At 41.3% G+C, this 17,229-nt stretch overlaps 1 protein-coding gene across 1 annotated transcript in view; it reads left to right on the forward strand.

Annotated features, from left to right (window-relative positions):
- The window catches only part of LOC128659973 (zinc finger protein 585A-like), a 157,381-nt gene extending 140,487 nt beyond the window's left edge, over positions 1-16,894 (forward strand). Inside the window, exon 7 of the mRNA XM_053713567.1 lies at positions 15,066-16,894. Within this exon, the coding sequence (XP_053569542.1) occupies positions 15,066-16,001 (936 nt within the window). The 3' untranslated portion in view covers positions 16,002-16,894. The remainder of the gene's footprint in view (positions 1-15,065) is intronic.
- Positions 16,895-17,229: the final 335 nt, after the last annotated feature.

Here is a 17,229-nt window from a genome sequence, read left to right on the forward strand (position 1 = left end):
GTCTCTACTGTGTGAAGATATGTTAAGATACACATATGGGAGTCTGTTATACATGGAAAACAGTCATAAAAACAGCTTATAGGGAGGCTTACCTCTTATCTGTAAATAGAGGTGTCTGCTGTACCTTATGGCAGTCCTACCTCGTTAGCTGTCTGTGACTTTCGGTTGGAGTTAAAGAGACCTCCTGTTATGAGGCAATCCCACAGCTTCAGCTTCCCAACTCCATACACCCACTTAATTGACCTAGTCTTTTGATGAAGAGATGACCCTAAACCCTTCTTGTTTTGTCCGTGCAGCAACCAAGGCGGTATCACACCCACCTCCTCACCGCCTGGCAGTGTCACGCCCTCCCACTAGGCCTGGTGGCGTCTTCACGACTACAGAAGCCCCAACTGGGCTATGGAAAGTGCTAGGCAGAGTGGACAATGCGGCTTCTCCGGTGCTCCACTGTCTCCGTCTCCACCTGACTTCACGCTGCATGTGTTGTGTTATGACGTAACGGTTCAGCGTCTCCTTGTATCGAATTTACTTCTTTTATCTCCACCCCCCAGTCTTATAATAGATGTACCTTTTTTCTTTATTTATAGTTTTATTCATTCTAAAAACCTTTTAATTTAGTACTACGCACTTAGAGCACTATTTATTTTCATGATTTTTCTTAACATGTAATTGTAATGGAATATTCAAACCAAACTTGGCCAGTAGTCTTCTTATCCTGGCCTCAAGTTGGTAGTCTTTGGCGACAGCAGGTAGGAATCAGTGGTTAGGCAGTTCAAGGGTAAACCACTTGAAGGACTGAAACAGATGGATAGTCTCTGATGGCAATAGGTAGGGAATCCAGCGGTAAGTCAGTTCAAGGTTAAATCAATAGAATGGTCAGGCAGGCAGAGTTCGGCAACAGAATGGCAATCCAATATTTTAGGGTTAAGGCAAGCAGCGTAGTCAAACAGGCAGAGTTCATAAACAGTTAAGCAATCCAGCAATGCAGAGTATAAGGCAAGCAGCGTAGTCAAACAGGCAGAGTTCATCAACAGTTAAGCAGTCCAGCAATTCAGGGGTTAAGGCAGGCAGAGCAGTCAAACAGGCAGAGCTCAGCTACAGTGTATCAATACAGCAATTCAGCATACAGATATACAGCACCCAGTAGCACACAAAGAAACACCTATACTTGGGCACAGGTGAGAGAGACAGAGGCCTTTACATAGGTAAGACAGGGCGCACGGTGATGATATCATCACCGTGCTGCAGTTACACTGCCGTATCCCTAGCAACAGGAGGAGTGCCTGTGTCCGTGGCAATGTCCAGAGCAGAGCCCCATGGGCAGGAACCCAGGAACAATCTTCCACAGAGTAGCCCTTCCAGTGTACAAGGTACTGTAGTTGCCTGCACCTATATCTGGAGTCCAGGATCTTAGCAACCTCATACTCCGGGTCAACATGAACCAGGAGTGGGGGAGTTGGTGGTCGGAACTGAGTATATCTGTTCTTGATGGAAGGCTTGAGTAATGAGATGTGGAAGACAGGGTGTATACGGAGGGTTCTGGGCAAGGCCACTTTGTAGGCAACAGGAGACAGTATTTTAAGGACCTTCTAGGGGCCAATAAACCTAGGCCCTAATTTGCGACTGGGTTGATGTAGACAAATATGTCGAGTAGAGACCCAAACACGGTCACCTACCAAAAAGGTACAAACAGAAGCTCTATGATGATCAGCAAGCCTCTTGTATCTGGAGACAGCTGAATGTAACTGAGTATGAATACGTTGCCAATGAGTAGTGAGGTTAATAACGTAAAGACACAAGGTTGGTAACCTGCTGCAGCTTGAAATGGAGAACATTGTAGAGAAGAGTGCCAATGAGTGTTCTTTGCCAGCTCAGCTAGGGGCAACAACTCGGACCAGTTGGTATGGAGAGAATTAACAAAAGTTCTGAGATAGACTTCAAGATCTTGATTCACTCTCTGTCAGCCCATTAGTCTGAAGATGGTAGCCGGACAACAAGAAAACAGTGGTTCCAATCAAATTGCAAAAGGTTCTCCAAAAGGCAGAGATGAATTGTGGACCTCTGTTGGAAACAATATTCACGGGAATGCCATGAAGTCGTACCATATGTAACAGAAAAAGAGTTGATAACTCTTGGGCAGATGGCAGTTTCTTTAAGGGTATAATATGAGCAAGTCTGGAAAATCGATATACCACAACCCAGATAACCGTATGATGGTCAGAAGGAGGGAGGTCCACAATGAAATCCATTGTTATGTGTGTCCAAGATTGTTTGGGAATGGACAACAGTTGGAGTAAGCCAGGAGGCAAGGATCGAGGAGCCTTATTGGCAGCACAAGTCGTGCAGGCTTTCACATAATCCTGAGCATCAGTCTTCATTGTAGGCCACCATACATGCTTAGAAAGAAGCTCAAATGTTCTTGTTAAACTAGAATGTCCTGAAAGTTTAATATCATGAGCGCATGATAGCACAGGGGTGCGTAGGTTCAGAGATACAAAGAAGATGTTGGGAGCCACGGGGGCTTAAGGAGGCTTTCTAGACTGGGCACGTTGCAGTCTTTGAAGAAGAGAGGTGTTTGAGCAACCACACAAGAGGGAGGTATGATGTGTTTAATAGGAGCATCAGAGGAATCACTTGAGGAATCACTTGACTGAGGAAACTGATGGGAAAGGGCGTCAGCCTTTTTATTCTTGAAGATAAGAGACCAAAAAGTTCAAACGAGAAAAGAACAAGGCCCACCTGGCCTGTCGAGGATTGAGTCTATGAGCATTCTCAAGGTACGTCAGATTCTTGTGGTTTAGTGAGAATCTGATTCGGAATGGTGATACCCTCTAGCTAATGACGCCATTCAGTAAGAGCCATCTTAATGGCTAAGAGTTTGCTATTGCCCACATCATAGTTCTTTTCTGCAGGAGTAAAGCACTTGGAGAAAAAGGCAACAGGGTGCAACTTGGAGGATAAAGGATCCCTTTGGGTTAGGACTGCTCCAGCTCCAATTTCGGAGGCATCAACCTCTAAAGTGAACTTCAGATCAGGATGGTGGAGCACAGGAACAGAACAGAAGGCCTTTTTGAGGTGAGAGAAGGCATCCATGGCTTTGGGAGGCCAGTTTTTGCAGTCTATTCTGTTTAGTTAACTCAGTGAGGGGAGCAATTATTTGGGAGAAGTTTTTTATAAACTTGCGGTAATAATTAGAGAACCCCAAGAATCTCTGTAGTTCCTTTAATGAGGTGGGTTGAGGCCATTCCAGGACTGTGGTGAGCTTAGAAGGATCCATGGTAAAACCCTCCTTCGAGATAACATAGCCAAGGAACTGGATCTGAACTTGGTCAAATACACATTTCTCCAGTTTGGCTACCAGGGAATTGTCTCTGAGGCAAAGAAGTACCTGTCTCACATGTTCATGATGCTCCTCAAGGGTGGAGGAGAAAATAAAGATGTCATCCAGATAGACGATGGCAGTGCGATTTGAGGAGGTCACGGAAGACATTGTTGACAAATGGAAGACAGCAGGGGCATTACACAGCCCGAAAGGCATTACAACGTAATTGTAATGCCCTGATCTTGTGTTGAAGGCAGTCTTCCATTAATGTCCTGGGAATATACGAACAAGCTTATATGCCCCACATGGATCCAACTTAGTGAAGTAGTGAGCATTCTGGAGTGAATCAAGTTTAGTGATAAACGGAATAGGATAGCGATTCTTGATAGTGATGTTTTTAAGGGCTCTGTAGTCGATACAGGGTCTGAGCCCACCATCCTTATTGACAAAAAAGAAGCCAGCCCTGGCAGGAGAATAGGAAGGGTGAATAAAGCCTTTAGCTAGGTTCTCTTGAATATACTCCTCGATGGCCTTGGTTTCAGCTTTGGAGAGTGGATAAGTCCTCCCTTTAGGAAGTAGGACTTCAGGAAGGAGGTCAATCTTGCAGTCGTAAGGACGGTGGGGTTGGCAGCACATCAGCTGCTTTCTTTTCAAACACATCAGTAAAATCTGTGTAAATCAAGGAAAGGCTTGAAGAGGTCTGTAGGCTGGCAATGGGGATGTGGCGTAATAGAGTAACTTTAGCCAGACAGGAGTGGAAGCAGGATGTACCCCAGTTCAGTCAAACTGTGGATTGTGTATACGGAATCAAGGAAGACCAAGGATTACTGGTTGTGCTGGAGAATGAATGACATTGAACTGCAACTGTTCGGTATAAGGGACTCCCAGAGTCATGGTTAGGGGTGCTGATTCAAAATGGATTAAACCTGATTCAAGGGGAGTGCCATCCAGAGCAGTTATTTTAAGACCGTTTTTTTTTCTGCAGAAGAGGTAACCCTGCCTGAATCATGAAACGGTGATCCAAAAAACTTCCAACTGCCCCTGAATCGATAAAGGCCTGAGTGTGGACAGAATTTTGAAGAAAGGAGAGTGTAACAGGTACCAGGATTCGAGAAGATTGAGGGGATTTAGTAGTGACCACACTGAGAGGTACCCTAGTTTTATCCTCTAAGCATTGGCTTTTCCCAGCAGGGTATCACAGTTCTTTAGCTGGTGTGAGTTAGAACCACAGTAGAAACACAGTCTCAATCTCCTTCTTCTCTTTCTTTCAGATTCTGTGGGTTTGAGGGAGAAGAGATCCATGGGTTCCTCTACTGAGGTAACTGGAGGTACTGAAGGGGTAGAGGATGGTCTAGAGACTGGACGAGTAGGAGGACAGGAAGGAAGGATTCTACAAGTTCTGTCTCTCTCAGCTTGTCTCTCCTGAAAGCGAGAGTCCAGAGTAATACAAAGTGTTTTTAATTCATCCAGGGAAGTAGAGACATCACCATAGGTAAGCTTGTTCTTGATACTTTCACGCAAACCTCTCCTAAAGACCACCTTGAGAGCACTGCCATCCCAACTGGTCTCGAGTGCCAAAGTGCGAAACTCGATGGCGTATTGTGCCATAGTTCTATTACTCTGGCAGGGATCCAAGAGTGAGTACTCTGCAGCAGCAGCATGGCCGAAGGTCCCGAATACAGAAGATAATACAGAAGTGAAGGCATCAGCATCATTCAGGAGTTGAGTGCTCTGTTCCAGAAGAGGAGAGACCCAGGCTAGGGCCTTGTCTTTCAGTAAGGAAATAATAAGTGACATTTGACTGATGAGACTAGAAGGTGTGGGGGTCATTGCAAAAGTGCAGCCTGCACTGATTCAGGAAACCCCTACAGTCTGTAGTACCATCATACTTGTCAGGCAATGGAATCCGGGGTATACTTCCAGAAGCAGGGGAAGAAACTGTGGCACTAGCAGCAGGTACTGTCTGTGTAAAAACAGGAGCAGTTTTCTTTTCAGCAACCAGTGAGGAGAGCAAAGCGGTTATAGCCTGTAGTTTCGACTCCACATTCTGCAATTGTGCGGTATGTGATCCCAGCGTCAGCCCCTGATGAGTAACTGCATTTGCTACCTCATTTGGGTCCATGGCCCAAGTATAATGTAATGCTCGTGGGATATTCCACTATCAGACCTAACTTGGCCAGTAATCTTCTTATCCCGGCATCAAGCTGGAATGATAGGGAATATCCCAGAGCAGAGAAAGTTCACAAAATGAATTAAACAGTACTCACACTATGCAGGGTAGTCTTTGGCGGCAGCAGGTAGGAATCAGCGGTTAGGCAGTTTAAGGGTAAAACACTTTAAGGACTGAAACAGACAGGATGGTCTCTGACGGCAATAGGTAGGGAATCCAGCAGTAAGGCAGTTCAAGGGTAAATCAACAGAATGGTCAAGCAGGCAGAGTTCGGCAACAGAATGGCAATCCAATATTTTAGGGTTAAGTCAAGCAGAGTAGTCAAACAGGCAGAGTTCAACAACAGTTAAGCAATCCAGCAATTCAGGGGTTAAGGCAAGCAGAGTAGTCAAACAGGCAGAGTTCAGCGACAGTGAATCAATACAGCAATTCAGCATACAGATATACAGCACCCAGGAGCACAAGAAGAAACACCTATACATGGGCACAGGTGAGAGAGACTGAGGCCTTTACATAGGTAAGACAGGGCGGGCACTGAGGATGCCATCACCGTGCTGCAGTTACACTGCTGTATCCCTAGCAACAGGAGGAGTGCCTGTGTCCGTGGCAGCATCCACAGCAGAGCAGAGAGCAGTGTGACAGTAATAGTTATAGATTACTCACCTGATTTCCTTCTGCACATATATGCTTTCATGCTGTTGTTCTTGACATAGACACTAATCACAACATTGAATGTATAAGAGATAATTGTTTGACGTTGTACTTAGAATTTTCATTGGGTGATGTTCCTTTTTAAGCATCTTCCTGGGGGACACCTGTGAACTCTGATGAAGCACACCTCAGCATGCCCAAAACGCATCAAATCTTCTGCAGCTGCCCTTCAACACTGTTTGTGTATATCACCTGCAAGCTTGAATAAACCACTTGTGTTTTTGATATCTGGATCCTTCCTTTTTTTCTCATTTTGCATGATTGGCAGAGATAGCCATTGAGGACCCTGCAATATCCCATAGCATTTACTTGGCTGCACTTTTGACCTGCCTTTGACCTACCCAGCTCATCTATACCGCTGACGTCAGGATGGAGGGGCCACCCAGTGGTGAACATCCCATCGGATACGCAGCAAGACTACAGAGCACTGTCTGATTGGAACAGTCACAAGGGACCCCACTGTGGTCCATATGACTTGGAGAGGTGAAACGCTTCACCATTCTGCACTACACCAGCACCCGACAAAATCCCCTCGGCGCCACTCGAGGTACGTGACTTATTGAAGTGAGACAGGCTCACTTTTGAGCTCTTGCTGGCAGCATTCAGCTGTATTCAGACAGAGGTATCGGTATCCCTAGCTGTCCCTACACTGACTTTAAGAGGCTACTATTCCTCCTTGACACGGTTGAGCATGGGACACGTTTGCATATCCACATTTGACTCACGCTTACAAGGGATATTGCTCTTTGGGGATATACATATGTTAAGACTTTCAAATTATCTATTTTCATAAGATAAAATATAATGTATGCTAGAAAGATTAGAAAAAGAAACAGTACAGTTAGTTAACAAACAATAAAGGGTCAAAGTATTAGCATTGAAATACTCTGCATTGTATCTCATATGTGTCTAATAAAATTTTAATATTATACATCTGTTTACCACTAAGTTCTGTTTTGTTGCATCAATAAAAACATAATATAATGCTGTATTCTGAGATATTGTAGGACACAATCGAAAAATCTCTCACATTTTAAATAAACTGTTTATTTCCTCCTTACTTATCCATATAATAATCACACCCTGAGGGGGAGGCAGGGACTCTGTATTCATGTGACACCGGAGGGGACAATAAACATATATGTGAGAACAAAAGTCCAGGTGTGACCGTCGTTGAAATCACAGGAGGAACCAGAGAGACTTCATACTTACAGTGCAAAGATAAATCTTTATTAACAGCCTCACACTGTTTTATATAATGATGAGAAAATATTGTTTTGTATTTTGTTATTATAAAGATAAAATATTTCACTTCATATAAGAAACTGAGTTGAAATAAAAAAAAAATCAATTGTACTTATTTAATTTGTTTTCTATATATTTTTATGCTGTGTTAATGAATTTATTGTTTAGTTTTTCAATTTAAAGAGGCTAATTTAATGCATAATGATTTATAGTATTATGTAAAATGAATGTTTGTAGCAGATCCAAACCATATTTTCAAGCTTAAGGAGGTCTGACCAATAATACATTTGTGGGGGTTGTTCCTGTTATTCAATGAGGAACAGATTTTTAAGTATCAACCAATTAGAATCCTGTATTTCCCTATAGGTTTATAACTAACTGCATTGGCAGTTGGTGACTTTTGAAGATGGGGGAGCACTAGCCCCGCCCCTCAGATGGCTCCACCCATTTTAATGTGTGTGTATATATATACATACATACACACACACACACTCTGCCAGTTACCTTAACACATTCTTATGTAAAAGGTGAGGGCAGTGTGTTATGTGTATTACTGTGTGTTGTTAAAGTCTGTGTGTAAGGTATATACATAACTAACCTGTGTATATTAAAAGACAAGAGCAAAACATACACCCTGCAGTTACCATATATACTGCCCCAGTGACAGGACTCTTGTACCTAATATATATATATATATATATATATATATATATATATATATATATATATATTCATTGTTTTAATTGTTTTTAATTTACTAAAAATATTTTAAAGAATTTCTAGAAAAATTTATATATTTTTTTAAAGACCTATAGAAAATGTGCCTTTTTTCCATTTTAAATGAAGCAGAAGCATGATGACTTGACGTTTATTATTAATAAAGACTAACAGCCCTGAGCAGCTGCAACTTTCCCTGACTGAAAGTAATTTATTTTGTTGAGAAGACATAATATTGTTTTTTTTAGAGAGAATAAGATAGAATTAGAAAATAGAAACTTTAGAGAAGTGAATCATTCTCTAAACTGTACTACATAACAGATAACATGATGATCACACATCATCACACTGGTGAATGTGATGTTTGCATTGCAGCTCACCAGACACATTACAACGGCACACCTCTCCAGCAGCACCAACCTAATCTCGCTGCTTCCCTCTCAGCACTTCCTGATGATCTTCTTCCCTCGTGGCCATATGCAGCTGCAATTAGATGCTGCGCCTGGCACTGACTCTGGGTGGGAGGAAGAAGACGGTCGGTTCGGACCAGAAGTGATGAGTGACGTGTCAGGGAGTGCCGAGCGGGAGATTGCAGCATCACGTGACGTGAAGCCCGCCCCAACCTCCCACACACACGGGCACAGCTCTTAGTGTGCGAGTGTTACATGACAGCTGGCTCTCACTCGCACACTAAGAGCTATGGAAGGCTATGGGCTGGCCTGTAGGTGCCGCTGCAGGCTTAAAGTGGAAAGGGCTTTTGCTTATACTTCTATCTATCGCACTGCACAGCATGTGCGATAGATAGAATAGGCAAAAGATTTAAAAATGGCAATTTTAATCAAAACTGCAGTGGAGCCTGAAAGATTTTTTTATTTAATCACAAAAAAAGGTTTAAAAATGTAATAGTTTTTTTTATTTCTCACTATTTTTTTTTTCTGTTCATCAGGGGTCAGGGGGTTCACGTGCTCAAGTGCTCCTATAGAGGAGCCTCCACTGACTATCTGTAGAGCCTAGATTAACCATTTTCATTTAATCTTAGTCTGAAGCTGCTATTTGCTCCTGTAATAAATATCACTCAGCTTATGGCCCTGTTTTTCAGTCTCATCACTTTTACAGATCTAATCATAAATATCTTGTGATCTGCATATTATTTTATTTCTAAAGAGGTTATTTTATAATACATTTCTTATTTCTATTAGCTGCACCTGTTTATCATCAGAACGCTTATCCCACTGATCTGTGACTGATTCTTGTTGATGGTAAAGACCTTAGTAAGTGTATTCTGCACCTGCAGCTGCTGCTGTTTGTGTCACATGATCACATGATTTAAAGGGACAGTGTCCTATAAATTTGTTGTTCGCTTAAAATAACAAGAAACCCCACATGTTTTTCATCATTTTAAATAGAACATATCATTTTCAGCACTGGCTTCTATTATGATATTTGCTTCATTCTCTATGTATCCTTTATTGAAGCAGCTGCAATGCACTACCGACAGCTAGCTGAGCACATAAGGTGAGCCAATGGCAAGAGGCTTGTATGTGCCACTAATCAGCAGCTAGCGCACCATAGTGCATTATATGCTTTGCCACAAAGGTCCCCAAGGGAATAAAGCAGATTTTATAATAGAAGGAAATTGTAGAGTTGTTTACATTTGAATCATAAAAGTTTAGTTTTGACATTGCTGTCCCTTTAATGTGTTTCTAATGACTTGTTTTACCGGTGTATAAAATAGTATAAAGTATATGGGAAATTTCACCTTTAGGTTTAGTTTTCATGTAAAATAACTGTTTGTAATTTATTTTCATTATTAAATTGTACACAGCCTTTTAAATGACCTGAGGCATTGGCTCCTACTTAGCATATGCAGGAGTTCACATTATATAAAAATATGAGTCTGTTATTGGCTGATAGCTGTCACATGGTACAGAGGCAGAACTACATTTATCAAAAAACAATCTATTGCTCTTTTAAAAATCATATTAAATTTTTTTGCATTATATTTTTATTATGAATCTGTGGTTTTGTAATTCTATATTTTATGGTCCTTTTTAAATGTACTGAATTTGCCAAAAGAACATATCTCATATTATTACTCTATGTAAATACAAATTCTTCCTTTTCTTAACTCTATCCAAGAAAACAATTTAAATGAACATTTTAGTGCCTATCTCTTCCACACACCCTTGCAGTGTGATTTAAGACAACTCGGTATTAACCAAGAGAAGTTAAAGGACTGGGGGTGGCGCACATGACAAAATGTCTGACAGTGAGAATTAGTAGTGTGACAGACCCTTCGGTCAGAAGTAAAAGAATTGACCGTGTGCAAATTTGAGAAGCTGTTTTCTAAAAGACAGGTTTGCTGGCCTCAGCTATTGTGGGCTATAATTACATTTAAGTGATAAACATTCCCATTGTTTAATCACCTCCAGAGAGCAGACGCCTAGTGATAAGAAAAGCCAAGTGTCTTGTGTTTAAATTGTTATCTGCTTAAGTAATGCAATCCTATTGTGGCCTGTCAAAGGGCGTTGTCTCTCTATGTAATGTACAGCATTCTTTCAACCCCCCATCTGGGGTTAGATTTGCATATATACTGTTCATATGGCCCTTAATAAAGTAATTCTGTTTTAAACCTGAAAACTGGCTGGGTTGTGAGTTGCTGATCCCATATTCAGGACATTGTTTATCTGGTGTTAACCCTTGGTATCCTGTTGGTACCGTAACAATTGGTGGCAAGCGACGGAATGAACCTTATCGCCCAGAAGAGCAACTACACAAGCCAGTAACCTCAGGAAGAGGGGGATTACTACATTACTGACTAAGATGGAGGGAGACAGAGCTCGCAGCGCTACGCCTCCAGCAGCCATGGAGGAGACCCTATACCAGAGGGAAATGAGGACCAGGCTGGAATTTTTACCCCAACCTGTACCACGGGACATGCTATCAGTGGTAATGGCAGATGTGCAGGAGTACGTGATAACACACAGTCCGCGGAATGCATCCTCCCGAGCAGAATCCATTTCGGAAGCACTCAGCAACCCAGTAAGACCCAAAATCCCATACCATGCCTTTAAAATGTTTTGTGAGGAGAAGGATGAGATCGATGGGTATTTACAGGATTTTGAGAGACTGTGCGAGTTACATGATTTGGAGCAGTCCGTATGGGTGCAGGTGCTAGCAGGCAAGCTAGCCGGTAGGGCAGCGGAAGCATATCGCGCTGTACCCAGGGAGGACAGCAAGGATTACGCTAAAGTGAAGAGAGCGATCTTGGAAAGATATGCCATTACCCCAGAGGCATACCGGCGCAAGTTTAGAGGCCTGCGCAAGCCAGAAAGGGATTCCCATGCAGAGTGGGCCCACAAGCTGGATCAAGCATCTCAGGGGTGGATACAGGCCAGCCAAGCTACCACCATGGAAGAATTGCGACAACTGATGCTGTTGGAGCAATTCTTTAACGGCTTGTCCCCAGAAGCCCAAGAATGGGTGAGAGATCGAAAACCCTCCACCCTGCATGAAGCTGCTCGCCTGGCAGATGAGTATACGGATGCCCGCAAACTGGACACTGCTACCACTAAGCCCCCTGCTAGAGTGGAGTACAGACCCCCAGTCACCCCAGCAGCTGCCAGTTACCAACCCCCGGCGCACCGCTATACCACACAGCCTCTGGCCACGAACTACCCTCAGAGGGCCCGGTTCAGTTCTCGGGGCTACTCACAACCTATTCGGTGCTTTGGATGTAAGCAACTAGGGCACAAAAGACCAGAGTGTCCCCTAAACGCAGCGAACCAAGCACAGTCCTGGAGAAGACCCGCCGGCGGAATCCCACGTAATCCTCAGCCTGCGGCCTGCTACATAGAGGCGCAAGAATGCTGGGGCAGCCTACATGAAGTAGACCCCGTGCAAGCTGCCCACCGGAATAACCGGCAACTGGTTAAAGTGAATGGGAAGGAGGTCAGTGGTCTACGGGATACTGGTGCTACCATGACCTTGCTTCAAGAGAACTTGGTGTCTGAGAAACAGCACACTGGAGACACTGTGGCTGTGAGGGTAGCAGGGGGCACTGTGTTCCGCCTACCTTTTGCCAGGGTACATTTGGATTGGGGAGTGGGCGCTAGACCTGTGAATGTGGGGGTCAAGAAGGACTTACCTGCTGATGTTCTCCTTGGAAATGACTTGGCCCCCCTTGTTTCTGCCTATGCTCCCATGGGTCCCGCTGATGTTAACCCTGTGACTACCCGTGCCCAGATCCGTGCAGCAGAGACTGACCCACCTGCTGCTAAGCCCCAGGACGCTGAGCTCAGTAAATCTCTATCCGCTATTGATACGTGGAAGTCCCGTTACAATGCGCTGATGAAGGAGAAGAGTCAGGTAGAGGATGAAATGGTCACGTTAAATAATCATGTAACAGTGCTAGCGGGAGAGAAGAGGAGTGCAGAGGAAAAAGCACGTTTAGAACGTGAATCTCTGCTAGACAAGCTGCACCGACAGACTGCAGAAAACACCAGCTTGAGAGTGGGACATGAAACATTAAAGACAAACTTAGTGACACTTGAGGAGAAGCTGACGCTGGCTCATAGTGAGGTGCAGCAACTCAAGGGCACCCTATGTCAGTATGAAGGGATTGTGGATACCTATAAAGACCAGGTACAGAAAACTCTTAAAGAAGCTGATGGGATTTTTAAGGACTGTTTAGCCCTAGTCTGGGCACTGAGGAAGTTGAACCCTTGTTTGTATGGACAGGAATTCTCTCTCATAACGGGAATACAGATGGATTGTCCCGGCAAACTGACATGCCTACCACCTCCTAGTCCGGTCATCCCCAAGTTGACCCGCCAAAGGGTCAAGCCGGGTCTGCCGGAGTGTTCCACAAGGGGGGAGCTATGTGACAGACCCTTCGGTCAGAACTAAAAGAATTGACCGTGTGCAGCTTTGAGAAGCTGTTTTCTAAAAGACAGGTTTGCTGGCCTCAGCTATTGTGGGCTATAATTACGTTTAAGTGATAAACATTCCCATTGTTTAATCACCTCCAGAGAGCAGACGCCTAGTGATAAGAAAAGCCAAGTGTCTTGTGTTTAAATTGTTATCTGCTTAAGTAATGCAATCCTATTGTGGCCTGTCAAAGGGCGTTGATATACTGGGCATATGGCCCTTAATAAAGTCATTCTGTTTTAAACCTGAAAACTGGCTGGGTTGTGAGTTGCTGATCCCATATTCAGGACATTGTTCATCTGGTGTTAACCCTTGGTATCCTGTTGGTACCTTAACAAGTAGGAAGTACAATACGAATACTGCATTATACAATTTAACTTATATTAAAACAAATATTTAACATTTCTTTCAGGAGAAAATATTGTTTCATATAAATGATAAAAACAAAGATTATAATATATTTGTAAAGTTGTGATATGACCCCACTTTAAATAGATTTTCTACCATTATGTTGTATAGACCTGGGAAGATTCATATTTAAGGGTTCATTATAACACTCAGAGATATCTGTACTAAATGTTTGTGGTGAATCAACATCACATATGTAATAACCTAATCAGCTGATCTGTATCACATGAATTGTTATGTGTGCCTTTAATTATACCATATGTACAGTTAATCAGAACCATTATTTATTATTATCTATCTAAACCATTTAATATACTTTTTACAGACATGGCCAGAGCACTGAGAGATATTAGGTATTGATGTAACTGGAGTGAATAAGGGAACCTTCTTCCTGAGCACAGACATTAGAGCCTGTTATCAGCATGGACTCATATGTGTTAGGTGAGTAAAATAGATATTATGCTGACTTTATTTACTAGGAAAATAGAATAGATCACTCATTAAACAAATATAAACTATTATATTTACATCTGCATCTTTAAGAACATTTGTGTCAGTGACCGTTGTAAAGAAGGAACAAACTCTATTGGACTGAGGAGGAGGGTAAAAAATACTACTCCCCCTCTATGTCCTTTAAGACAGATCATGTCAAACTACTGCCTATCCTCACCCCAGACCTGGTTCATTACTCAGAACACCAGCAACTCCACCTTCCCCCTGCCCTGACCTCGTTCATGGAACTTCCATAACTGCACTTATGCCTACCTTGTCCCAATTTGTGGAACAAACTCAGTAATTTAGTTTACTCTGATGTAGTAATGTTTACATTCTATGTCATCCTTTTTTAATTTGTGATTTACAGGTAAATAAAAAAAATAAAAAAACAAGACATTTTTGAGTATAAATAATGTTTTTTTATTGAGATGGATTATATTATAAAGAATAAACATTCTTATTTTTCTTTATTCCATTTCTTTTTATGCAGACAAACACTTGAATAGTTTATATCCCTCATTCACTACAGAAAGCATCAGAATGATACAGCAAACTCCAAAAATCTTAGACACCAATGACTATTCACAAACATTGGGGATATCACAAAAGATATTAAAAGACGATGGTGAATTGGCAGGAACTGGGCAGCAATCGTTATGTACAGAGTGTAATTTAGTCATCAAACAAGAGGACAAGATTTATGAGTTATCTAGTGAAATGATTATCCCTGAGGATAAACCACACACATTTACAGCGTTTTCAAAACGTAGTAAAGAAGGGAAAAGTCTACAGTCTAGCCAAATTATTCATACAAAGGAGAAACCTTTCAAATCTACAGAATGTGAGAAAAGCTTTAGGCGGAAGTCTCATCTACTAGAGAAGCCACACACATGTACTGAGTGCGGCAAATGTTTTAAACAAATGAATCATCTGAAAACTCATAAAAAGATTCATACAAGAGAAAAGCCTTTCACAAGTACAGGGTGTGGAAAAAGTTTTACACAAATTAATTGTCTGAAAACTCATGAAATGATTCACACTGGAGAAAAGCCTTTCACATGTACAGAGTGTGGAAAAAGTTTTACACGAATGGATAATCTGAAAATTCATGAAAGGAGTCACACAGGAGAAAAGCCTTTCACATGTACAGAGTGTGGAGAAGGTTTTAGAAGAATGGATAATCTGAAAACTCATGAAAGGATTCACACAGGAGAAAAGCCTTTCACATGTACAGAGTGTGGAAAAAGTTTTACACGAATGCATAATATGAAAATTCATGAAAGAAGTCACACAGGAGAAAAGCCTTTCACATGTTCAGAGTGTGGAGAATGTTTTACACGAATGGATAATATGAAAATTCATGAAAGGATTCACACAGGAGAAAAAGCTTTCACATGTACAGAGTGTGGAAAAAGTTTTACACGAATGGATAATCTGAAAATTCATGAAAGGAGTCACACAGGAGAAAAGCCTTTCACATGTACAGAGTGTGGAGAAGGTTTTAGAAGAATGGATAATCTGAAAACTCATAAAAAAATTCACACAGGAGAAAAGCCTTTCAGATGTACAGAGTGCGGAAAAAGTTTTATAGAAAAGAGTAGTCTGAACATTCATGAACGGAGTCACACAGGAGAAAAACCTTTCACATGTGCAGAGTGTGGAAAAAGTTTTACATATAGAAGTACTCTGAAAACTCATGAAAGGATTCACACAGGAGAGAAACCTTTCACATGTACAAAGTGCGGAAAAAGTTTTACATATATAAGTACTCTGAAAAATCATGAAAGGATTCACACAGGAGAAAAAGCTTTCACATGTACAGAGTGCGGAAAAAGTTTTACAGAGAAAAGTAGTCTGAAAATTCACGAAAGGAGTCACACAGGGGAAAAACCTTTCACATGTACAGAGTGTGGAAAATATTTTACACAAAAGAGTAATCTGAGAAAGCATGAAAGGATTCACAAGGGAAGAAACCTTTCACACCAAATATTTACACACAAATAAACTTTATAAACACAGTGTACAACCTTTTTACAATTATCTAAAGAGGACAAACTCTCTAAATAGAAGCATCTTTTATTGTTAATAATACTTTCTAAATCCCAGTTATAAAATCCTCAGATTGGAAGTGCTCTCCTGCTGTCCTTTGTTCATCTATATATGTGGACCTCAGTTTCTCTCATATAAATGTGATAGAATCCAAACACCACACAGGAATATACAGATCTGTCCTCATACTGCCCAGTTTACACAACCGTTCAGCATCAAAGCACCCCCAGTGTTGTTTATTAATATGCCAGTGTTAGGAGTTGTACATTTGATTTATATAGAGGAGAAAATAATTACATTTACAGAATAAAGGAGTCTTTATATGAATAGAGTGTTAGACAATTATATAAACAAGAACATCAGTCCCAAATGATTGACATCTGGGAGATATATTTAATGTGCACATCATGTGGATAAACCTTTTCTTATAGCAATAGCTACTTAGCATTGTACATGTTATATACCAGAGGAATTACTGAGGGGAAACTGATTTTATTTCATGAAACACAATATCAGTAACCTGTACATACATGATCATAATCAGTTTAATTTAAATGGCTACTATAACCTACATGTATACTGGGTATGTAATATGTGTGTTATGTTCTGTAACTTGATATTATGTCTGTTAGATGTTTTCATGTTAGTTAGAAGCCACAAGAACTGATAATAGCACACACTGTATATATAAAGGGAACATTATATGTCTGATGAATCCCTTTGTATCAAGAGCACAAGTGTTAGGTATATTTATACCATTGTGTGCATATATCATGTAATGCTGCTTTTTACTATATAATGAGATACAATATTTTTTTCAAGCAAATAAAAAGTGATTGTAATCCAGACCAGTATATTGTGTGTGTGTGTGTGTGGGGGGGTATTATTAAAACCACAATATCACAGAATAATTAGGAAAACATCATCAAAAACAAAAGCCAAATATCACAGTGAAAAGTAAAACGCTGATAATTCTGATAGAGAAGCAATTTTATCCAACTTTCTAGTTTACTTCTTTTATCTAATTTGGTTTGGTTTAGTTTTGGGGTGTGCATGTATATTTAGTGTTTGTAACTATGTATAACATTGCTATAAATGTTGTTACAATCTCTGCTGTCTGAAGATACATGCACGCTCCTGAGCTCACCTAGAATTACTCTTTAAAAAAAGATACCAAGAGAAC

Source organism: Bombina bombina, chromosome 5, assembly GCF_027579735.1.
Source record: "Bombina bombina isolate aBomBom1 chromosome 5, aBomBom1.pri, whole genome shotgun sequence".
Classification (NCBI taxonomy): domain Eukaryota; kingdom Metazoa; phylum Chordata; class Amphibia; order Anura; family Bombinatoridae; genus Bombina; species Bombina bombina.